Source organism: Mchenga conophoros, linkage group LG9 (genome assembly GCF_057382185.1).
Source record: "Mchenga conophoros isolate Kocher_MC1m ecotype Shallow Benthic linkage group LG9, M_conophoros_male_GT1.1, whole genome shotgun sequence".
Classification (NCBI taxonomy): Eukaryota; Metazoa; Chordata; class Actinopteri; order Cichliformes; family Cichlidae; genus Mchenga; species Mchenga conophoros.
This window is the reverse complement of record NC_140534.1, coordinates 783,819-803,127: the sequence shown is the minus strand read 5'-3', so window position 1 is coordinate 803,127 and position 19,309 is coordinate 783,819. Positions and strand designations below refer to the sequence as shown.

The following is a 19,309-nucleotide window of genomic DNA, read 5'->3' as shown; positions in this document are numbered from 1 at the left end:
AAAAGGCACTGAGTGTATGAACCAATGCTGTGTCTACAAATAACAGCTCAACTTAGCAAAGCATGATTTTAAATTGTGTCTTTAGGCATTTTGTTACTAGCTGTGGTACGTAAAGGTACACAAGAACTGGACTGAAAATTGGTGGCAACAGGTCTGATGGAGTAATGAATCCCAATGAAACATTTCTGGTTCAAAAAATTGTCGTATGAAAAGAGGAGGTCAGAAGTTGTGGCGAGTGTCTACAACCATTTGTAAAACATGTAGGAAGCTCTGTGGTTTCAGCCAGTGGTGTTGGGATCTAGTTAAAACTAATGAATTACAGAGGCAGAGAAGTAGATTTTGTTCCACTATTCAACACCATCAGAGGTGGGACGTAACGAAGTAATAGTACTTTGTAGAATTTTCAGGTATCTTTACTTGAGTTGTTTTTTTTCTGACAACTTTTAACTTTCACGCCTAACTTTAAACAAATATCTGTACTTTCCACTCCTTACATTTTCAAAACGGCCTCAATACTTTTGCTTTAACCTATTTGAGAGGAATTATTATTTCACGTCACTATGAGCATTCAAACTTAAAACCGAATTGAGGCTAAACGGTAACACGTGAGAGGAAATCCTACTCGTGTATTAATCACCAGAGCATGTCACTTAAAAAGAGATGAAAGAGGCAAAACCATGTCATGTTGTCAGGGGTTAAAGTGGGGCCAGTTTTTTCCCTGGAGCAACACCGGGACGAGAGCAGATGCCCACGAGTATTTATTTCAGCATTTGGTAGTGCTACAAAAGAGGGCTGAGGGGTAATGCGCTTTAAATAAAAGGTAATTTCAAATACAGTGAAGTTTTCAGTAATAATGTGTGTTTGTCTCCCAGTGTGTTGCTAGTTTTTCACAGGGAGAGAAAAGAAAGAGAGCTAACTTCACTCAGAGATGGAGAAAGATAAGAAAGACAGGAATTTAAATGTTAAGCTGATGATACTTAGATTTATTTATTGAATTCCACCTTCAGTATAAAGAGAGCATAAACAGGACAACTCATAAAACACCTGCTTACATTTGTTGAATGCCGTTGTGTAAATCCTCAAAGAGGAGTAAACCTCAGAGCAGCAGTAGCCCAGATCAGCTGATCACAGCCTGTACATGGAAAAAATCTACTGAAGCCCACAATAGAAATTGGGATTCTTTTCCCCACGTTGAGCCAATACAACCGATTTTTAGGGTTCCACCCCTGAGTGCACTCATTCTCTGTTAAGAGGCAAAGTTTGTAATAGAGACAAGAGAAAATAGAGATATTTTGTCTTTCTTTTTCTCTGCTCATTTTCTGCTTATATGCTTCAAGCAGAATACATTTATTGGAATTAAAATTTAAACCGAAGTAAAGTTTTTATTCTCCTTTATTAAGTCACGTCACCTATTTCCCCCCCTTTTTTTTTTTAAATATGTAGAAATGAACAGCAGTATATTGCGAGGAACAAAGGCCTTAAGGTTTTCAGTGGCAGCTTCCAAACAGATAATTTAAGATGACTTGCATTTAATGAATGATGACTTTTAATGGAAACCTAAGAAGCCGTTAAAAAAAGCCGTTACTTTATTTCAATCTGTCAAGAAAAATATGACCCAGATGGTTCTGTGCAACTAAGAGCATCCAAGAAAAATTCTATATGCGCCAGGATATGAAAACCAGACTCAGCGCCTCCGTCACTGTCAGATGTTGTTCTTTTTGTTTTTAAAAAGGCTCAGTAGGCCAGAAAAGATCGACAGTGAGCTGCCATGGCGCTATGGATGTCATCCATCTTTTATTATTTTAACCGGGAATATGCAAACATCTTCAGGGAGCAGAGGGCACACAAATTATTCTCTTTATTGAGCTTGAAACCTGCCACAAAACCAATCTTATAAAAAGCAGTTCATGGGGAAAGTCCCCGAAGGGTCTTTAACTGGTTCCTTGAAAACGTTCAGAAGAACTTCCCACTTGAGACACATGGGAGGAGAGCTGGTGTCTGTGTCCTCCACTTGAAACTGTGAGTCAACACAGGAAAAGGAGACATACAACATCACAACTCAAAAGCTGAGAGTAGAAATGTCAAAACCCAAACGAAAGTGGCATCACATAAAGAGCGGGCACTGATGGTAACTAATATACTTTGCATCTTTACTTAAGTCAGTGTTGTTACTAAAAGGGTGGTAGTAGGACTGAAACCAGAACAGAGGGAGTAATAAAATGATTAGAAGGTGCACTCTGCAGGTCAGCAGAGGCAAAATTATGTCTTTACAGTACAGTCGTCCCTCGCTATAACGCGGTTCACCTTTCGCGGCCTCGCTGTTTCATGGATTTTTTTTTTTGTGCAATTTTGCATGCTTTTTTTTTTTAACGCCGCATTATGTTCTGCGTCCTGATTGGCTGTAGACCATCGTCAATAAATCTCCTCCTTGCAGTGTCTCCGGTACAGTACAGACTGTGTTCAGCTTGTCAAATTTACATAAATTTTCGATCGCTGGCAGTGTGACTCAGAAGTGCTGCACTGTATGTTTGTAAGTTTTCTCCCCAACAAACACAACAACGTCGATGTTTCGCACCATCAAAGGCACCTGAGGTAGCATCCAAAAGGCAGAGGAAGATGCTAACAATCGCACAGAAAGTTGGACTTCTGGACATGCTAAAGGAAGGTAGAAGTTACCGTATTTTTCGGATTATAAGGCGCGTTAAGCGAAACAAAACAGTCAGATAAGTCAAACTTTACTCAACTCATTCTTCTTGCTTCCTCCACGTCCGTACCATCGATTCATTAATGTTGAGTTTTCTGGCAGCTGCTCTATTCCCATGTTCTGGACCTGAAAACAGGGTTTAATCTTTGGTTTCCTTCTATAATACTGGACTTATTTTTCTACGAAGGTTTGAACTTTGAGAGTGTTTAAACAAGAGAGAAAAGTGTGAAAATGTTCACGCCTGTCTGAGAAAAGTGTATAAAGTGTGTAGTGTTTTACAGCCTCACAACATCTATAATAACTGTAAAAAAACAAAGTTGCTACTTCGTGTATTTCACCTATCGCGGGTTATTAGAACGTAACTCCAGCGATAAACAAGGGCCCACCATATATGAAAGATTACACTATTTAAACTATGTGTATATATGCATTTAAAAAGAGCCTGGCAGAGTTCCTTCCTTGTAACGTGTCAAAGCTGAAGAACCACCTTCAGCAGCAATAACTCAAAGCAACTGTTTTCTGTATGACTATCAGTTTCTCACATCATTCAGGAATTTTGGCCCACTTTCCTTCACAGCATTGATTCAGTTTATTGAGGTTTGCTGGCCTCGGTTTATACGCAGCGCTCTAAAGTTTGCATTATTTTAATGGTGTTGAGTTCTGGACTTTGACCGGGCCCTTGCAACACCTTGATTCTTTGCTTTTTCAGTCCTTCTGGCATATTTTTGCAGTTTTGCTTGGAATCATTGTCCTGTTGGGTGGCCCGTGTGTGGAGTTTCAGCCAAGACTCCAGAAAAATGAGCGTCCAGGTCATGTGGCTGCATAACAAGCCCAAATCATCACCCCTCCACCACTGTGCTTGTATGAGGTGTTTGTGCCATTATTCTTTTTTGGATTTCACCCAACATGATGCTGTGTTATGGCCAGTCGCCATCACTTTTGTATCCTCTGTCCAAAGGACGCTGTTCCAGAAGCCCTGAGGTTTGTTCAGATACAGCTTTGCAAACCTGAGCTGTGCTGCCATGTTTTCGTTTTATATTTACTTTCTCCTGACACCTTTGCAAACAAGTACAAGGTGGAGTGCAGTGTTGTAAACTAAAAATAGGAAGCACAGACACAGGTACTCACAAGTGTTGAATAACAGACTGTTACATCCCCCAGGAGGATGTCTCTTCTCCTTACCCTTTGTTTTGTCCAGGCTCCACCTCCTCTGTCCTGATTGGATGCTGCGCAGAGTCCGGCTAATTGGTAATCAGCAGAGCACTATTTAAGGCCTGTGGAGCTGTGCTTCTGTGCCCTCTGGCCATTTTGGTTGCCATACCTGTGCAGGCTTGCATGCCTTTGTATCTTGTATGAGCATTGTTGTTTTCATGTTCAGACTGCTTGTAGGGGAGAGCTGCCTTTTGTTTTGACACCCTGTTTTCTCCTGTTTATGTGTCGTTAGGTAGGTTATGGTTAGAGGTTGTATATTTTGTTTCTTTGGAGTTAGGTAAGTTTCTTTTATTTCTACATCAGGGATGTTTTGTTTGTTATGTTGGCCTTGGCTCTCCCTGACGTTATACCTCAGTCTGAACCCACATCCCATCACCAGTATTAAATAAGACTGTCAGAGCAAACCCACACAGTCACAGGGAGAACACGTGAACCCCACAGAGGAAGGCTCCCAGCCAGCCGGCAGATTCAAGTTTAGAGCCTTCTTGCTGTGAGGAAACAGTGTGAACCACTGCACCACTTGGTATCCATCTAGCGGGTGGAAAACAACTTGACATGTTTGAGGAATTGTCATATATTTGCAATTAAAATCTAGGAAACAGAAAAACACACTTAACTTGGTCATTCAACAACACATTTCTCAGATCGTGTTAAAAACCTCGGTTGATCTCTGCAGCACATGAAGCCCTGGCCCAACAGCGCCTGGAGATAATCATCCTCTTGGCTAACTGGATATCAAAGATCATTTATGTACATACATACTGGTTTGGCCAATAACCCATATTCACTGATATCATAAACATTTTCAGACTGTCTTTGAATGTCTTTTTTGTCCATGTGTGGAGTATTAATGCTGACCTGTACTCGTTTGTCTCTCCTAAAAACACAATTTCCTTTTCAAAAATGTAAGTTCAGCGCTCTCCACTAAGAATCGCTTCAGGTATGCTCTCTATGCCACTGTCTTACAGCCAGTTTGACCCATGTTCAGCTGTAGCCACTAGTTTCAGTGATAAACAGACATACTGTGAAAAAGTAGTTGCTCCCCTTCTGATTTCTTAGTTTTTTCTGACGTTTACAGATTTAAGATCAAACACTAAATATTAGACAAAGAGATCCTGAGTAAATACAAAAATGCAGTTTTTAAATTGACAATTTCATTTATTAAGTGAGATAAATTTCCTCCCCAGGGATGTGAAACACTCACAGTAATGCAGATAAATGGAGTAAAATCCTTATGAAAAAAGATCAAGGTTTTCTAATGATCCTTACATGAGAGTGAAAATTAATCAGCAGTCGGTGGTCACGTGATGTTTAGATACAAATAAGAGGCTTGCAGACAAACAGGGTTAGATTAGAAGAAATCTGCAAACACATGTTTTCTAACTATAACCACCAGGATTAACCAGCTATAAATAAACTGTCTTATTTCAGCACGATGCACATGGATCACTGATTTTTCCTTCAAACTTCTCTGGCTTCAATCCTAGAACATTATATGATATAAACTATGTACTCAAGTGCATATTAGTTTTCACCTTTCTACATGTGAGAGATTAATGGTGTATTAGGCAACTCAGCACATGAAACCACCTGCTTACAATGAAACTCGTCTTTAATCAAGAAATTCATGTATATTTCAATTTTAACATTAATGTTCTGGACAAAAGACAGTACTGCACTGCATTCAGCAATGGAAATCTACACTTGTACTTTGCCCTGTGCCTTGAGACAATGGCGGCGGCGTTTCATAGAGATACGATTATAACTGTCTCCGGTCACCCATTATGCAGCTGAGGTAAGGAAAGCCTGTGGAAAAGCCACAGCACCTTTTAAAGTCAGCCTCCTCGAGTGTTACCGTGCCGGAATAAAATTACTTCCATGTGGGCGCTGCAAGTACTTACTGTTTGGACAGCATACGTACAGTGATCAAGGGAGTTCCTCCATAAAGCTGCGTATTAAAAAGGTTGTGGGGGGTTTACAGAAGTAAAGACAAAATGATGGTTTGGACAGATTTGTTTCTTTATGGAAGTATGAACTTCTGCAGTTATGTTATAGCTTGTCTGAAAACACAGTGAAGGCTTTAAATGTGAGGACACAGGAAACACATGCTTTCAATATATCACTCCGTGTTTAATTGCATGTGAATTAAATATTTCTGATAAACATTTTTGCTATAGCATGTGTAACAATATCTACAGCATACATTTCAGATTACTCAGTGAATAAACCCTTTCAATTGGGGACATTACAGATTATGTCAATTTTTATAGTGCAACTACAAGTGTATATCTGAACTAAATTTCCATATCAGTTCATGTAATATAACAAAAGCATCTCTTTCACATATACACAGAAGTGTTTTTAAAACATTAGTTCCATCAGGGGGATGTAGTGGATATGTCACACGTTGTACACAAACCTATAAAGCTATTCCAACATATAAAAAAAAAAAAAAAAAAAGAGCCGAGTGGAAATATTCAAGGCACTTAGAATTATACAACAAATGAATTTACAGACAAACAGAACTAAATACAAGTTAACCAAGCTGTGACATTTCATATACAGTTGGGAGCCAGGACAGATCAGGTGAGCTAAAAGGCATATTTCTGTGTTATAATAGTAAAAACAATATCCTAGCAAACATTGCGTGTTGCCATTCATCCATAAAGTGCATCACATGACCTGTTCCAGGCCTAGTTTGAGACAAGTCAACATCCCCCGTAGCCATTATATCCTTCGTAGTCATCATGAAAGAGTGAAAACAACAGCTGCTCAGCACACTCGATCACACGTGAAACGTCTGCCTCTCAAGTGCTCTTAAGTGTAAAAATATGGCTTTAGTGGATGATTTAATGAATAACAGTCTTGATGCAGATAAAGAGCCAACAAAGCTAAACTGTGAGTTTATTAGTTGCCTGTGGCATTCACTTCTTCCTCAAATACCAGCCCGATGGTTTTGCATCCTAACAAGCTTTGAAGGCTTTGAAACGATGACTACGTTGGCCTTGTTTTCCCTCTTTTTCCAGCCCGTCAGGTCTTAAACTTTAGGATTTTTCAGGTAAAAAGAATAGCACCACTGTATACTTGAGGAGCTTTCACCTCTTTGTGTCTTTCACCCAAATTATATAGTTATAATTCTATAATTATACTCCTGAGTATCTCACCTGGTCGATAGTTTTATCAGCTGGGATTTTGAAACATCTGAAATAAAAATTCTGTCGAGGTTTCCTAGGATGCCCCAAAACATGACTAACGTGACTATTGCTGTAACTGCAATGCCAGTAGAAAAAAAACAAAACAATCGACAACGTCCTACGTGGATTATCAAAATACGAAGAAGTAGCTGTTAGATCTGATATCTTAAAATCCACAGCAGCTAAAACCAAATCCTCATTCCTACATATGTGAGCAAAAATGCCATTCTTGTCCTTTAATCACGCCACAGTAGGCCTTGAAAAAAAAAAAAAAAAAGGAAATCCAGAAGAAGTGCCAGGAGAGGTCTGGTGTAAAGATTTGTGAAATGACCTTCACCTGGAAAATTAATGCCTTCAAATGTTTATGCATATATGCAGGAATGTTTCTTGGTAACGACACGATTAGTATACATGTCGACCTTTACATTCCTTGGCTTTGACACAGTATGGTACAGACTAAATGCCCCCATCAGGACATGATTTATGACACATGGCACTAAAACAGGGTGGAATGTAGCTTTTAGATGCACCGGAAAGTGGAGACACAATGGCAATTTTCAAGACGGAAGGACCGTCTACCACAATAACAGTAAATGGCAGTACACTGCAATGAGATGAAGTACCTGCAGACCAATCGTTACCAATCCTCTGTCAAACACACCTGTTACCTGCTTATCCTGAGTCAGACTTTTATTTGAACAGCCACACGGGGGTGTCGTTTCCCTGGTTTATAAAGAGGGCCTCTCATAACAACTAAGATACCATAAGGCAAAGGACTGCAGCAAAAACTATTGAGATTATAATTCAGATTTCATATAGATTGTCACAATTGTGAAATCTGCCCTTTTCTCCTTTTTGGTCAAAAATTCAGACTTTGGCTTTGGGCTCTAACTCATGAGGTCTTGTGGATACACACTGGGTTCAAAAGTGAATCATCAGGACCAAGAAATCCAAACACACTGTCAGACAGATCCATTTAGTCCAAAGTCCCAACAAGGTGTTCAACATCTTCTGTAGGTGCCGGATAAAATTTCCCATGGTTTGTTGCTTTTAGTATACAACCATTCTCTTTTAAGTCCAGATCTTGAGGTATCATCCAACTCCATGACTGGACAATGAAACATCACTTGCCCTCTGACAGGTAGTAAGATGAGATGTGAAAGGACGTGGTAAAGGCAAAGTACAAATAAGAACACAAGAAAAACTAAAAAACAAACAACCCAAACAAACATGTGGACTAATGCTGCAGTGAGGAGGAGGAAAAGAAGGCAGGGAGAACAAAAAGAGATGGCGAGGAAGACCCGGGTTTATTGTTAGTGTTCTGAGTTCTTGTGGTAGAGCTGAGTGACCTGGATGACGGGAGGAGAGACGCTGAGCGACGGACCGCACCAACAGGCAGAGGATCGCACAGGCTGCACCTCACACCTGCCACTGGAGAGAGGGAAGTCAGAGCAGAAGAAATACACTGAGCACGTGACAGAAGGTAACGGGACGAGAGAACATCAGGCAACACAAAGACAGACAGACAGAGATCCAAAGAGGAAATGCAGATGCGAGAGACTAGAATAGCTCAAAGTGTGAGGCATTGATGTGGGGAGACCGAGACATCAAGTTATTGATGCCGCAGCACCAGAATACTGCACGTACAGGTCCCCTGAGAACACAGCGAGACAGGCTTGCTATCCAACTCTATATAGCATCTGTTAAAACACAAGTGATAACAGATAAGGGCATCAGGACTGTTTACATCCCGTCTACATCCTCAAACATCACGTGCACTCACAAAGCATTATATACAGTAGTACTTTTATAGAAGCTGTCAATCCAACAGACGAGAATAGGAAGAAAGAAAAACCTGCACTCCCTCAAATCCAAACACCTACAATGGTCATGTAATGAACATACATCACCACGTGAAAAGGAGGCACAAACACCATTTGTTAGTCATATGTGATGCAGGAGTGCAGTGCAGCACAGACAGAAGAGAGGACAGGACGTTGGAGTACAACAAATACACACCACAGCTGGGGCAAAATCAATTTCAGGTCACTTGCTTTAAAACTAGACTATTTTTAAACACATCCTTTAACTCAGATAGTTGTCCCTTAAAAAGCATAATCCTGTGACAGGTTTAAATCAATATGTGGTTTGTTAAGACCGGACTTTGATCAGGAGACATTTTTCTGAACTAGTTTTACTGAAAGTGAAATCACCCCAATCCGGAGAAACATCCCGACTCCTAGCACTTTAAAGACAGGTTTGTTTATTTTTCAAATAAATCTTAATACAGCACTTACATGTAATGTGTGCAGCTCCGGGGAACACGGGAATTAAACGCACATTTACCATGTGAGCGCTGCACTTAGACCGACTTGAAAGCAATCCGAACCCATCCTTAAACACGCCAACATCATTAAACATGACATCTTTACTGTGCAGTTAGCAGTGGGATGCATGTTATTGGAAAGAAGAACAGAGTGGGGGGAGGAAACAGTATGCCACAGTGTTAGCCTGCTGAGCTGCAATTGAAAGTACCTCACATGTTATGGGGCTCTTTATTTTCACATTGGGGCAGCACTGCTGTGAAATATGAGAGTGAAAAACAAGTGAAAACATATTTTAAAAAAAGAAAAGGAGAAAGTGGAACAAGGTTTAGAATATTAATGATAATTATCTTCTCCTTAAACCAGAAACATCTTCACAGACATGCATACGCCATTTTTTTTTTTATTACCATAACTACATTTACACACTAGTGTGTGCCGTCTTTATGACTCTCGTGTGGGTCTGAAACTCATCACTGAAACGTTGACATTTGTATTTCTTGATTTCAAAATACCAGAAACATAACAACAGCCAGTATTTGGTAAATAATGTCCAATCCTGGAATAAAAAACAACATCTGGGCAGTGATGAGAACCACAGTTCAAACCCACAACGCCCATTGTAGTGAGAAAACCGTGCAAACACCAGAGTCGATTTCAGTATTCATTCCCAACAACTGAACAACTTCCTTTCTGCGTGATGTTGATTTTTATTTTTCGTGTTTCTTTAAAAGTGTAAACATCACTCCTTTTTGAGCATAAACATTGTGTAGATTTAGAGATATTTATGACAACTTGATGTCTTTACTTTTTTGTTTTCTGTCTATTTACATGTTCGAAATTTAACTCTTCTACTGACAGTAAAGAACATTTTTTAAATTCTGATATTAAAACGGTTTTCTACTTGCTTAAAAATGTGAAAACCTTTTCCATGAGGAGGAAAGATACACCGAACCTTGCACTCTGTGAGTCTTACTCCTATGAGATCAGTAAATACTGTCATTTAATTAAATTAGGTTGTAGAGGATGAAGTAAGAGAGGTGCACACTCTTCAGGGCCTATAAATCAAGTTCTCTGCTGTGCAAACCGTTTTCACCCTAATCAGTCGCAGAAAACTGCACGTCCTCAGATAAGACAAATTCTACTTTCCCACTGCTTTACCTCTTGAGCTTTTGAGATTTTCAGTCATCTCCAGTTTACTACATTAACTGCAGTTGTAAATCCAACACATCATTTATTCATTTGGCTTCAAGGCTTCCAGCAGTTTATGAGCCGTGATGCCTTTAACTTTCCTGATGGTCTTATGTGGGGTTTTATTAACTCCAGATTATCACGAAAGACAAAAAACATGCAAGTTTTGTGCAAGACGGACAAAATCAAATGGACTGAAATGCCTTGCAAGAAAGCCTGTTAACCTTACGAGAATGCTCCTTAAGGTGGTTTAAATTCACAAATGAACCTTGCCCCTCGACCTTTGATCCACTTTTAAAATAAATGGAAAATCTGCTTTAACTTCGATGTTGTGGCAGCATAAACAGATATAATTCTGTGGAAATCACATGAACTTTGGTTGGTGTCAGGAGCACATTAGAGGAGTAGTAGATCAAACCTACTCCTTGTTTTATCGTTGCCATTTGTGGTTTATGCGAGCGTCTCTTACCCGGTGTCTTCAGGGATGTCCTGATCGGCCTCTGCAGCAGATGACTCCACATCTGCACTGCTCTCACTGCCCTGAGCTGACAGTCGACATGGAGACTCTGGACTAACACACTCATCGCTGCAACAGAGATTCACACACACATCCAAAAGGTCATTCTCCTCTCACATGTGAGACTTTTGTGAATCTCTCTAAGGATGCATACGGTTGTGTTTATCTACTGACTTGATATGCTTTTCCAGTAGTAGGATGGCTTGCTCCCTCTCCTCCAGTCTCCTCTTTAGGGAGGCAATCTCCTTTTGCTTCTCTAGCAGCTCCTTCTGAAGACGATAGTTGCTCTCCTCCAGAGTCTCACAGAACGCCTAGAAGAAGGGGGGAAATGAGGAGCAGAAAATATTTACATCTTTACATGGTCAAAATACCATATAGATAACAACAATGGGGTTTTCTTCAGAAGTTCGTGAATTGAAAAGGCCCAGCGGGCTGTGAGGTCTGTGCCAAAAGCTTCAGCATGCATTTGATGCACATTTAACCTTGATAAGCTGTTGTTAGAATTTTTTTAATATTACTTTCTACACCAGGATCCTTTTCTAGCTGACGGCTGGTAACTGTGCAGGGGCGGATCTAGCAAAGTTTAGCCAGGGGGGCCGATAGGGCATGAACAGGGGAAAGGGGGCACAAAGACATCCTTTTCTTTCTTATTCTCATTTAAAATGTCTAGCTTTTAATAAATAATTATCTTACACCCAAAGTTTTAATTTGATGTAAAATGAATAGAAGTCAATTACTGTATATAGTAACTATTAAGTCTAATATATATACCCTAGTAAGCTATAGTACTTTTTACTTTGGGAAGGTACGATCTGTGCAGTCTGCAATTTTGTTGAAGAAAGATGTTGAATCTATTTAATATTTCTTGAAAAATAATTGATTTCTGTGCATTGTTTTTCACACTGCATCAAATTAAGGTTGATTACGTTGATTAAGCATCATGAGGTGGAGTGTGAGGGGTGGTTCCCTATTTTTTATTTATTTATTTTTGTTGTTGCTGGGAGTTGGAACCCCATTAGTTAGGTTGCTTAATATTTATGCTAAGCACTCTTTAAAATACCAGAATAGGGAGGATGGTGTAGGTTTAAGTTTATTAGATTGATCAGTATTGCTGAACTATGAAATTTTTTTTTTGCATATAGGTATAACAGAATAGCTTTAGTGTAGTTGTTGTTTTAAACTTGAGTATGAACTTATACAAAATGCAGCAAGATATTTAAAAAACAGTTTTGTTGATTAAAAAACACTATATCGGATTCATATCGGTATCGGCAGATATCCAAATTTATGATATCGGTATCGGTATCGGACATAAAAAAGTGGTATCGTGCCATCTCTAGTAAGCTTTACTACTTTTTCCTTTGGGAAGGTACCATCTGTGCAGTCTGCAATTCTGTTGAAGAAAGATGTTGAATCTATTTAATTATTGTGGAAAAATAATTGACTTCTGTGCATTTTTTTGTGCATTAAATTAAAGTTGATTACATCGATTAAGCATCACGAGGTGGAGGGTGGGGGGTGGTTCCCTATTTTTTTTTTTTTGCTGGGAGTTGGAACCCTATTAGTTAGGCTGCTTAATATTTCCACTAAGTACTCTTTAAAATACCAGAATTGGGAGGATAGACTAGGTTTAAGTTTATTAGATTGATCAGTATTACCGAACTATCAAATATTTTAGGTGCAGTGTATTTTTTTTTTTTTTTTTTACATACAGGTTTAACAGAATAGCTTTAGTGTTTTGGTTTTTTTAAACTTGAGTTTGAACTTATAAAAAAATGCAGCAAGATAATAAAAAAACAAAAAAATACACTATATCGGATTCATATCGTATTGGCAGATATCCAAATTTACGATATCGGTATCGGACATAAAAGTGGTATCGTGCCATCTCTAGACGACATATACCATCATGGTTTAGGCACCTGACATCTCACTGCACTGTCTTTTGTAATGAGATTAAGGGTTTCCTTTCCATAACTTTCCATGTTGGCTCTGTTTGCTGCAAAGTCCAAGAACAGTGCTCAGTCTGTTAGCTGCTTTCCGGTTCTTTCATATGAGATTTTCAGTTGCCAGATGTAGTTTTCCTTAATATATTCCTTAATGGCAGGGATAAACAAATTGCAAAACAGCTTTAAAACTAAGAATGCACTGATTCAACTGGGAGGAATCCCGTCCTTCTAAATTTGAATAACACCAGAGGTAATGATTAACTTAAAAGGCAGAGGACAGCTACATGTCCTGTGTCTATCCTGGGACAAGATGTGGAGGAGGAGTAGAAGTAACTGATGCTCAAAAGCTTCAGCATCCAACTTACACATACTCTAAATGCACACTCACCCTGCTCTCCTCCAGACTGTCAAAAGGCCCAGGTGGATCATCGAGACACAGAAACTCTCTCACCGGCAGGCTGTCAAGAACAATAAATGATGTAAGATTAGAAAGATTAGAAAACAGGTCAGCTCACACTGATATCAGTTATCTTTTTAGCTATGCATGTATTTTCCACATAGCTCTGATGCAGCCAACACAAACTAAGAGTTACGGCAAGGTTTGTCTGCAATAATGACCCAGCATGACATAAAATATGGCCCAGTAACATTTTTATTATTAAACATAATAGGCTCATACCAGTTGGCGATGTCCTTGTGTGCAACCAAGTTTTGCAAAAAAGCTTGCAGTCCTAACTGTCTGTCTTCCAGGAAGTTACTGTCATAGTTGTCTTTGAACCAGCGCTTAGGAGGCAGTGAGAGGCGGAAGCCTGGAAACGTCTCCTTCAGCTGGAACAAATACACACAGACACACACAGTGAATGATTGCCCTTACATTCAGCTACAGGCTGTAGGGGCAAAGACAGTCATGTAAGGGCCGTGTAGACATCATGCAGAGATAAAAGTAATAAAGTTGGTGGCGGGCCAAGAAAAACGCTTCCAGCCCACAAAGCAAACACACTCTTCGTCTAGATTTTGTGCTCGGATCAAACCTGCATCCAAACAAAAGAGCACAGGTCTGCTACTTTCTGATCTATATACCTTACTAAATAACCAAATCACAGAAATGTCATAATCAAAAATGTTTTTCATAATAGTCTGTCATCAGATTGTCACATTTTTATTTCACGTGCATTCAAGATACAACCATACATCCAAAAACACTTAAACCCCCCCCCCCAAAAAAAAAACAAAATTTCAAAATGAGCTTTAAATCTCATGAGCTTTTTTAATCACACAGGTGAAAGTCCAGATTAGTGTTCTGCGCTATGCTGGTGTCATATTACAGACCTCATGCATTTTTGGTGCAACTACACATTTCTTAATGTGTTACTTACCACTGTGTTAAATCCAACATGAATTCTTTCTTGTAGTAAACTTGGCTTCATTCAGCAGAAATGCTTTCCTCACAAACTGTTCCCATGGTCACGGGTGGTGAGACGTACCTCTATTAATAAACCTATTATTCCAGCTTCATTCTGAGCTTAAGCTTTGATAGGATATATGCAAAGTGTTTACATGCAAAACCAGACTGTTTGTAAAATGTTCATAGCTGCATAGTGAGTAGGAGGCTGGAAGAGTTTTACATGAAAACTTGTTGTGTGAGGTTTAATATAGCCTGGACACAATAGGTATGTATACAAGTGTGACTGTCTGAAACATTAGTATACAAATAGAAAGCACATGGGTTTTGCTGTGGTTACGCAAGGTGTTTCCCATACATGTTGCCAGGTTGGTATTTCTGAGGCTAGAAGATTCGACCTGCCTCATTTCTGTCAGCTGTTTATTTACTTTCCGGCTCTTTGAAAAGTTGCACCAAAATGTTGAGAAAAAGCACCGAGTTTTTTAAATGGACTAACAATGAAGTGGAGTTGTTGCTGCGAGTAACACAAAAGTACAAAGTTGCAAAAGCGAGTGAGAATTAAAGAATTTGAAAAAGCTATCTGGATATATCTTTATATATCTTTAATAGGGCTGTCAAAATTGAGAGCAAACAAAACAACTGCTGTATAATCAGGGGTGCACATAAGTGGTCCGCAGGTGCGCTGTCAAAATAAAAGACGCGAACCAGATAAGTTACAACGTGCGTTTGCGTACATAAGATTTTCTGGAGGAGGACAGACATTTGTTTAGAACTCTTTGTTTAATTGGTCACATGACTGCATCATATGACTAACATGCGTCTCCGTTTTTGCTGTCAACACTGCGATGCGAAAACACTGTTTTGAAATGTATGCGTTTTCGAGAGCGTTTTGAAAACGCTGCCTCAGTGTGGACGGGAGGCCAAAATGGAGAGAAAACGATGCATTAGTGTGGACGTAGCCTGAGATCCTCACTGTCACCTAGGACTGCCTACTTTCTTTGGAGTATATAACGGTTTCTATAAAAGGTTCTGCCTATTGATTTCAAGAAAAATGACAACATGTTGCCAAATGTTTCTGCTGAATAAACATACAACCTCACTGTATCGTGCTAAAGTCCCTCTATTGAAGTCAAAGAGCATTCAACATTTAGGACAAGTCTGGTGATATTTTTGACTGTATGTAGAGAGGTTTAGGAGACATTGTGTTAATATGTGGTCCCAGTGTCAATTTACTCAGAGGGAGGTGGCCTGGGGTGTGTAAACATGTATGCAAACCTGTCTGCTTTCACCATGCGATTAAACTTCACAGTGAAGCTATGCTGACTGAGGTCTGAACCTCAAAATAATGTTTGTGATGAACCACCCTGTACAGAGTCAGTGCTCTATTATACAAACCATACTATACAGATCATGCTAGGTATTTCTGCCTCGTATTTGCTGGTCCCTCTGAAGCGTTCACTCACGGCAGCCAAGTACTCTCATCCCTGTAACCTTTCCAAGGTAGAGCTAAAAAATTTAATCCTAACAGAATAATCAAAACACACTTCATACTGACAGATTTCCAAACTGTGATCAGTCTCATTGATACAAACATGTTCTCAATGAGACATCCACTGATGATTACTGTGAGCTGCTTTTAATAGGCTTAAATTCTTCAAACCTTACACCTTTTACATGATTTCTCCATCCATATAGTATTCTCATATAATAGTACGTCTCCTCTGTTAACTGTGATTATATACTCTGAAAACCACAAGAGACCAGAGCTCCTAGTTGGCTCAGGCCCGCTGGCTGTTTGGGAACAGTAGGCTTCTTTGTGTAGCTCGAATCATGTTCACTGAGCATTCAACAACTAAAGAAAGCTTGCTGAAAGCAGAGGGATTGATAGTCGAAACCAGTTGCTTCAGTTGTGGCAGGATTATAATAAGGTTTACCCTCATGTAGTTTTCCAGTTTGGGACGGCTCATTTAATCCCATGCACAGACAACACACCCAAACACACCTTGTCATTGAGTCTTGAGAAGTCAGCGTATCTTCTGAAAACAACCCAGCTCTCATCTAGAGTCTTTCTCACCAGGATCTTATACACCTGCAGTAGAGAAGGCAGATGTTAATAACTGCTCACCATGTTTGCTTTAGTGTTTAGTCACTAATAAATACAGACTAAATCTAGCACAGACAGCGGTTGCCATGCTAACTAATTTTCTGGATTCCTACCGTGAACTTGGCCCTCTCCTCCATGACCTCATACCCCAGCACAGTGGGGGTGATAGGCCTCTCCTCAGCTTGCTGGCTACCACTAGGATCCGATATAGACCGCGGACAGCTCGAGTATTCGACAGATGGTTCCAGAGTCCCGTTCAACTTAGCCCGTGTCACAGGGCTCTGAAGGGGTGGGGGCGTTCGGCTGCGGCCACCCCTGTCCGCACAGCGAGACTGATGTTGGGAATCTAATTCTCCGCATCCGACTCCCCCATGTTCCTCCCCAGCCATCCTGGCGATTGAAGACGAAGACTCTGAGCTGCTGGAGACACTTCCTAGCGATGAAGCTCGCTGCGCCCGTCTCAGCTTGTTGCTACCACGGGACAAGGCTCTGTCCATGGGCACAGGAACAGGCACAAAAGGTGATGCCATCTTCCTGAGTTGTGTACTCCTGCCACACCACCATAGAAGTCAATAAAGCTTTTCACACCAAGCTTGTCTTGGTACAGTAGTGTTGTGTGAGGATGAAGTCTAGCAGCAATTCTGAGCCTGAAGGGCTGACATTGAAGACTCTATAGAAAAACAACAACAACAGGAGTTATTAGGTGTAACATTATATGGAGGATCATTACACTGCCTCTAAATAATCTGTATTTAAAACCTAATCTACTTAATTCGCCCTGAGTCTACATAAATGTGGCACAATCTGTCAAGTACCTCACAAACCCAGGGCACGTGAATTATTGACACGAGCCCCATATGATTTATAATTTATGAATTTGTGTATTATGTGTAAAATTCATTACGGTAAAAGCCTGTAAAGATTAGATTCACATGTCAACTTGAATGAAACAGAGCTGCATGTTGGTTTTCATGAAAGAGAGAGGCCAGAGAAATCAGCAGCTACCTGTCTATTTTGTTCGTGTTAATTCAGCTTCAGAGCTGCTCAGAAACCAGTCAATCCACTCCATAGGAGTACAAATGAAGAGCGTTTAAGAATACTACTGACGTACTCGTAATGGGAATATACGCTGTAAAAATATAGCGATTATAAATAAAATCTGGCAGGCAAAAGTGGGGAAAAAATAACTCAGCAGCAGAAAGAGGATGAAAGGATAGATGTAAGAAGTAAACACAATGAGACATGTCATTTATGGCTCTCACTAATTGACAAGGTCCTGCTGCTATTTTGGTGAAACACGGCGAAAACTCTGGGACGGCAGCCAGCGTTACAACAAAACACGGGCTTTCTAATGTAATTGCCCTGCTTCGTAAACATAAATGCCATTTTTAGACCAAGTCGCTAACGATATAGCTACCCTCTATGTTATTTTAGCAAGCAAGCTAACCGCATTCACTACGATTCACGACGTCCTTTCTGAGCTCTGGAACTTCATTAACAAAACATGGTCGTGTAATAGTGTTAACCCGCCTTTCAGTTTAGAGAAGTACTATCAGAAAACCACAAGAGTACAGTTTATAAAACGTTACCGTTCTCACCGTCAAAGTTAGCTACACTTTAACATGAGCTAACACTAGTTAGTTTCACTACAATACAAAGTACGCTAACAACAATTTTACTGATATAATAGCTGTTTACAACAACAATTGAATGCCGAATGCAGCAAGAATTACCAATACTGCGTCGGATATCTGTTTTTATTCTCCTGGTAGCATTTTTCCCAATAATAAACAAACCAACAGTTAAATAGCCCGGTTTTAAACCGTGTTTGGTGCGTCCCCCATCCCACTGAAAGAACCGGGCATGTATCACATTACATTCAGGTTAGCTAGCGAGCTAAGACGGAGAGCATGTGTGGGCAAAGCTAAGATGACCCCGAGTGAAAAGGTCTTTCGCTTACCGTAGGAGTCCAGATATCCTTCTCTGTCCGAAAATATGTTTACTACAGACATAGAGCCAAATGTGTAGTTGCCCCGTTGCTGTTTACCCGCCGCCGTATCTCCTCCCTCTGTGTTTTCATGTTAGCATGCTGGAACTCTGACCACAATGACGGCAGTACCTTTGCATAACCAGTAGAGTGCGCAGTAACACGCTTAATACTATATAGAAAATGTAATTCCTCAGCAAAAAAGTAGACACAAGACTTAAAGGGATTTGAAACAGGTACTATCAGAAAACACACACAGACACACACACAAAGGTTTTAGGCAGGTAGGGAAAATGCTGTAAACAAGGAATGCTTTGTGTTAATCATTTATTTTCATCAATCAACAAAATGCAGTGAATGAACAAACGAGAAATCTAAATCAGCTCAATATTTGGTGTGACCAACCTTTGCCTTCGAAACAGTATCAGTTCTTCTAGGTACACTTGCACACATCTTTTGAAGGAACTCGGCTGGTAGGTTGTTCCAAACGTCCTGCAGAACTAACCACAGATCTTCCGTAGATGTAGGCTTCCTCACATCCCTCTGTCTCTTCATGTAATCCCAGACACACTTGATGATGTTGAGATCAGGGCTCTGTGGGGGCCAGACCAGTACTTGTTCTTCTTCTTTACACTGAGGATAGTTCTTAATGGCTTTGGCTGTATGTTAGGGTCATTGTCCTGCTGCAGAATACATTTTGGACCAATAAACAATCATTTATATTT

At 40.0% G+C, this 19,309-nt stretch overlaps 1 protein-coding gene across 7 annotated transcripts; it reads right to left on the bottom strand.

Annotated features, from left to right (window-relative positions):
* Positions 1–5,222: 5,222 nt before the first annotated feature.
* snx16 (sorting nexin 16) lies at positions 5,223–18,715 on the bottom strand. Of its 7 annotated transcripts, none has more exons than XR_014893795.1 (9): positions 18,558–18,715; positions 16,711–17,267; positions 16,496–16,582; positions 13,771–13,919; positions 13,480–13,549; positions 11,317–11,453; positions 11,095–11,211; positions 9,408–9,690; positions 5,226–8,541 (listed from the first exon to the last, which is right to left on the bottom strand). XR_014893795.1 is itself a non-coding variant. In XM_085286090.1 (9 exons), exons 2-8 carry the CDS (start codon positions 17,125–17,127, stop codon positions 9,672–9,674), a joined length of 996 nt encoding a protein of 331 aa, XP_085142216.1. In that variant the 5' UTR covers positions 17,128–17,267; positions 18,558–18,715; the 3' UTR covers positions 5,228–8,541; positions 9,646–9,671. The 7 variants fall into 7 exon arrangements, 6 of the variants coding, with proteins under 6 accessions (XP_085142218.1, XP_085142216.1, XP_085142217.1 ...); XM_085286090.1 differs by having other exon boundaries at positions 5,228–8,541; positions 9,646–9,690; XM_085286091.1 differs by having other exon boundaries at positions 5,228–8,541; positions 9,651–9,690.
* Between the last annotated feature and the right edge of the window lie 594 nt (positions 18,716–19,309).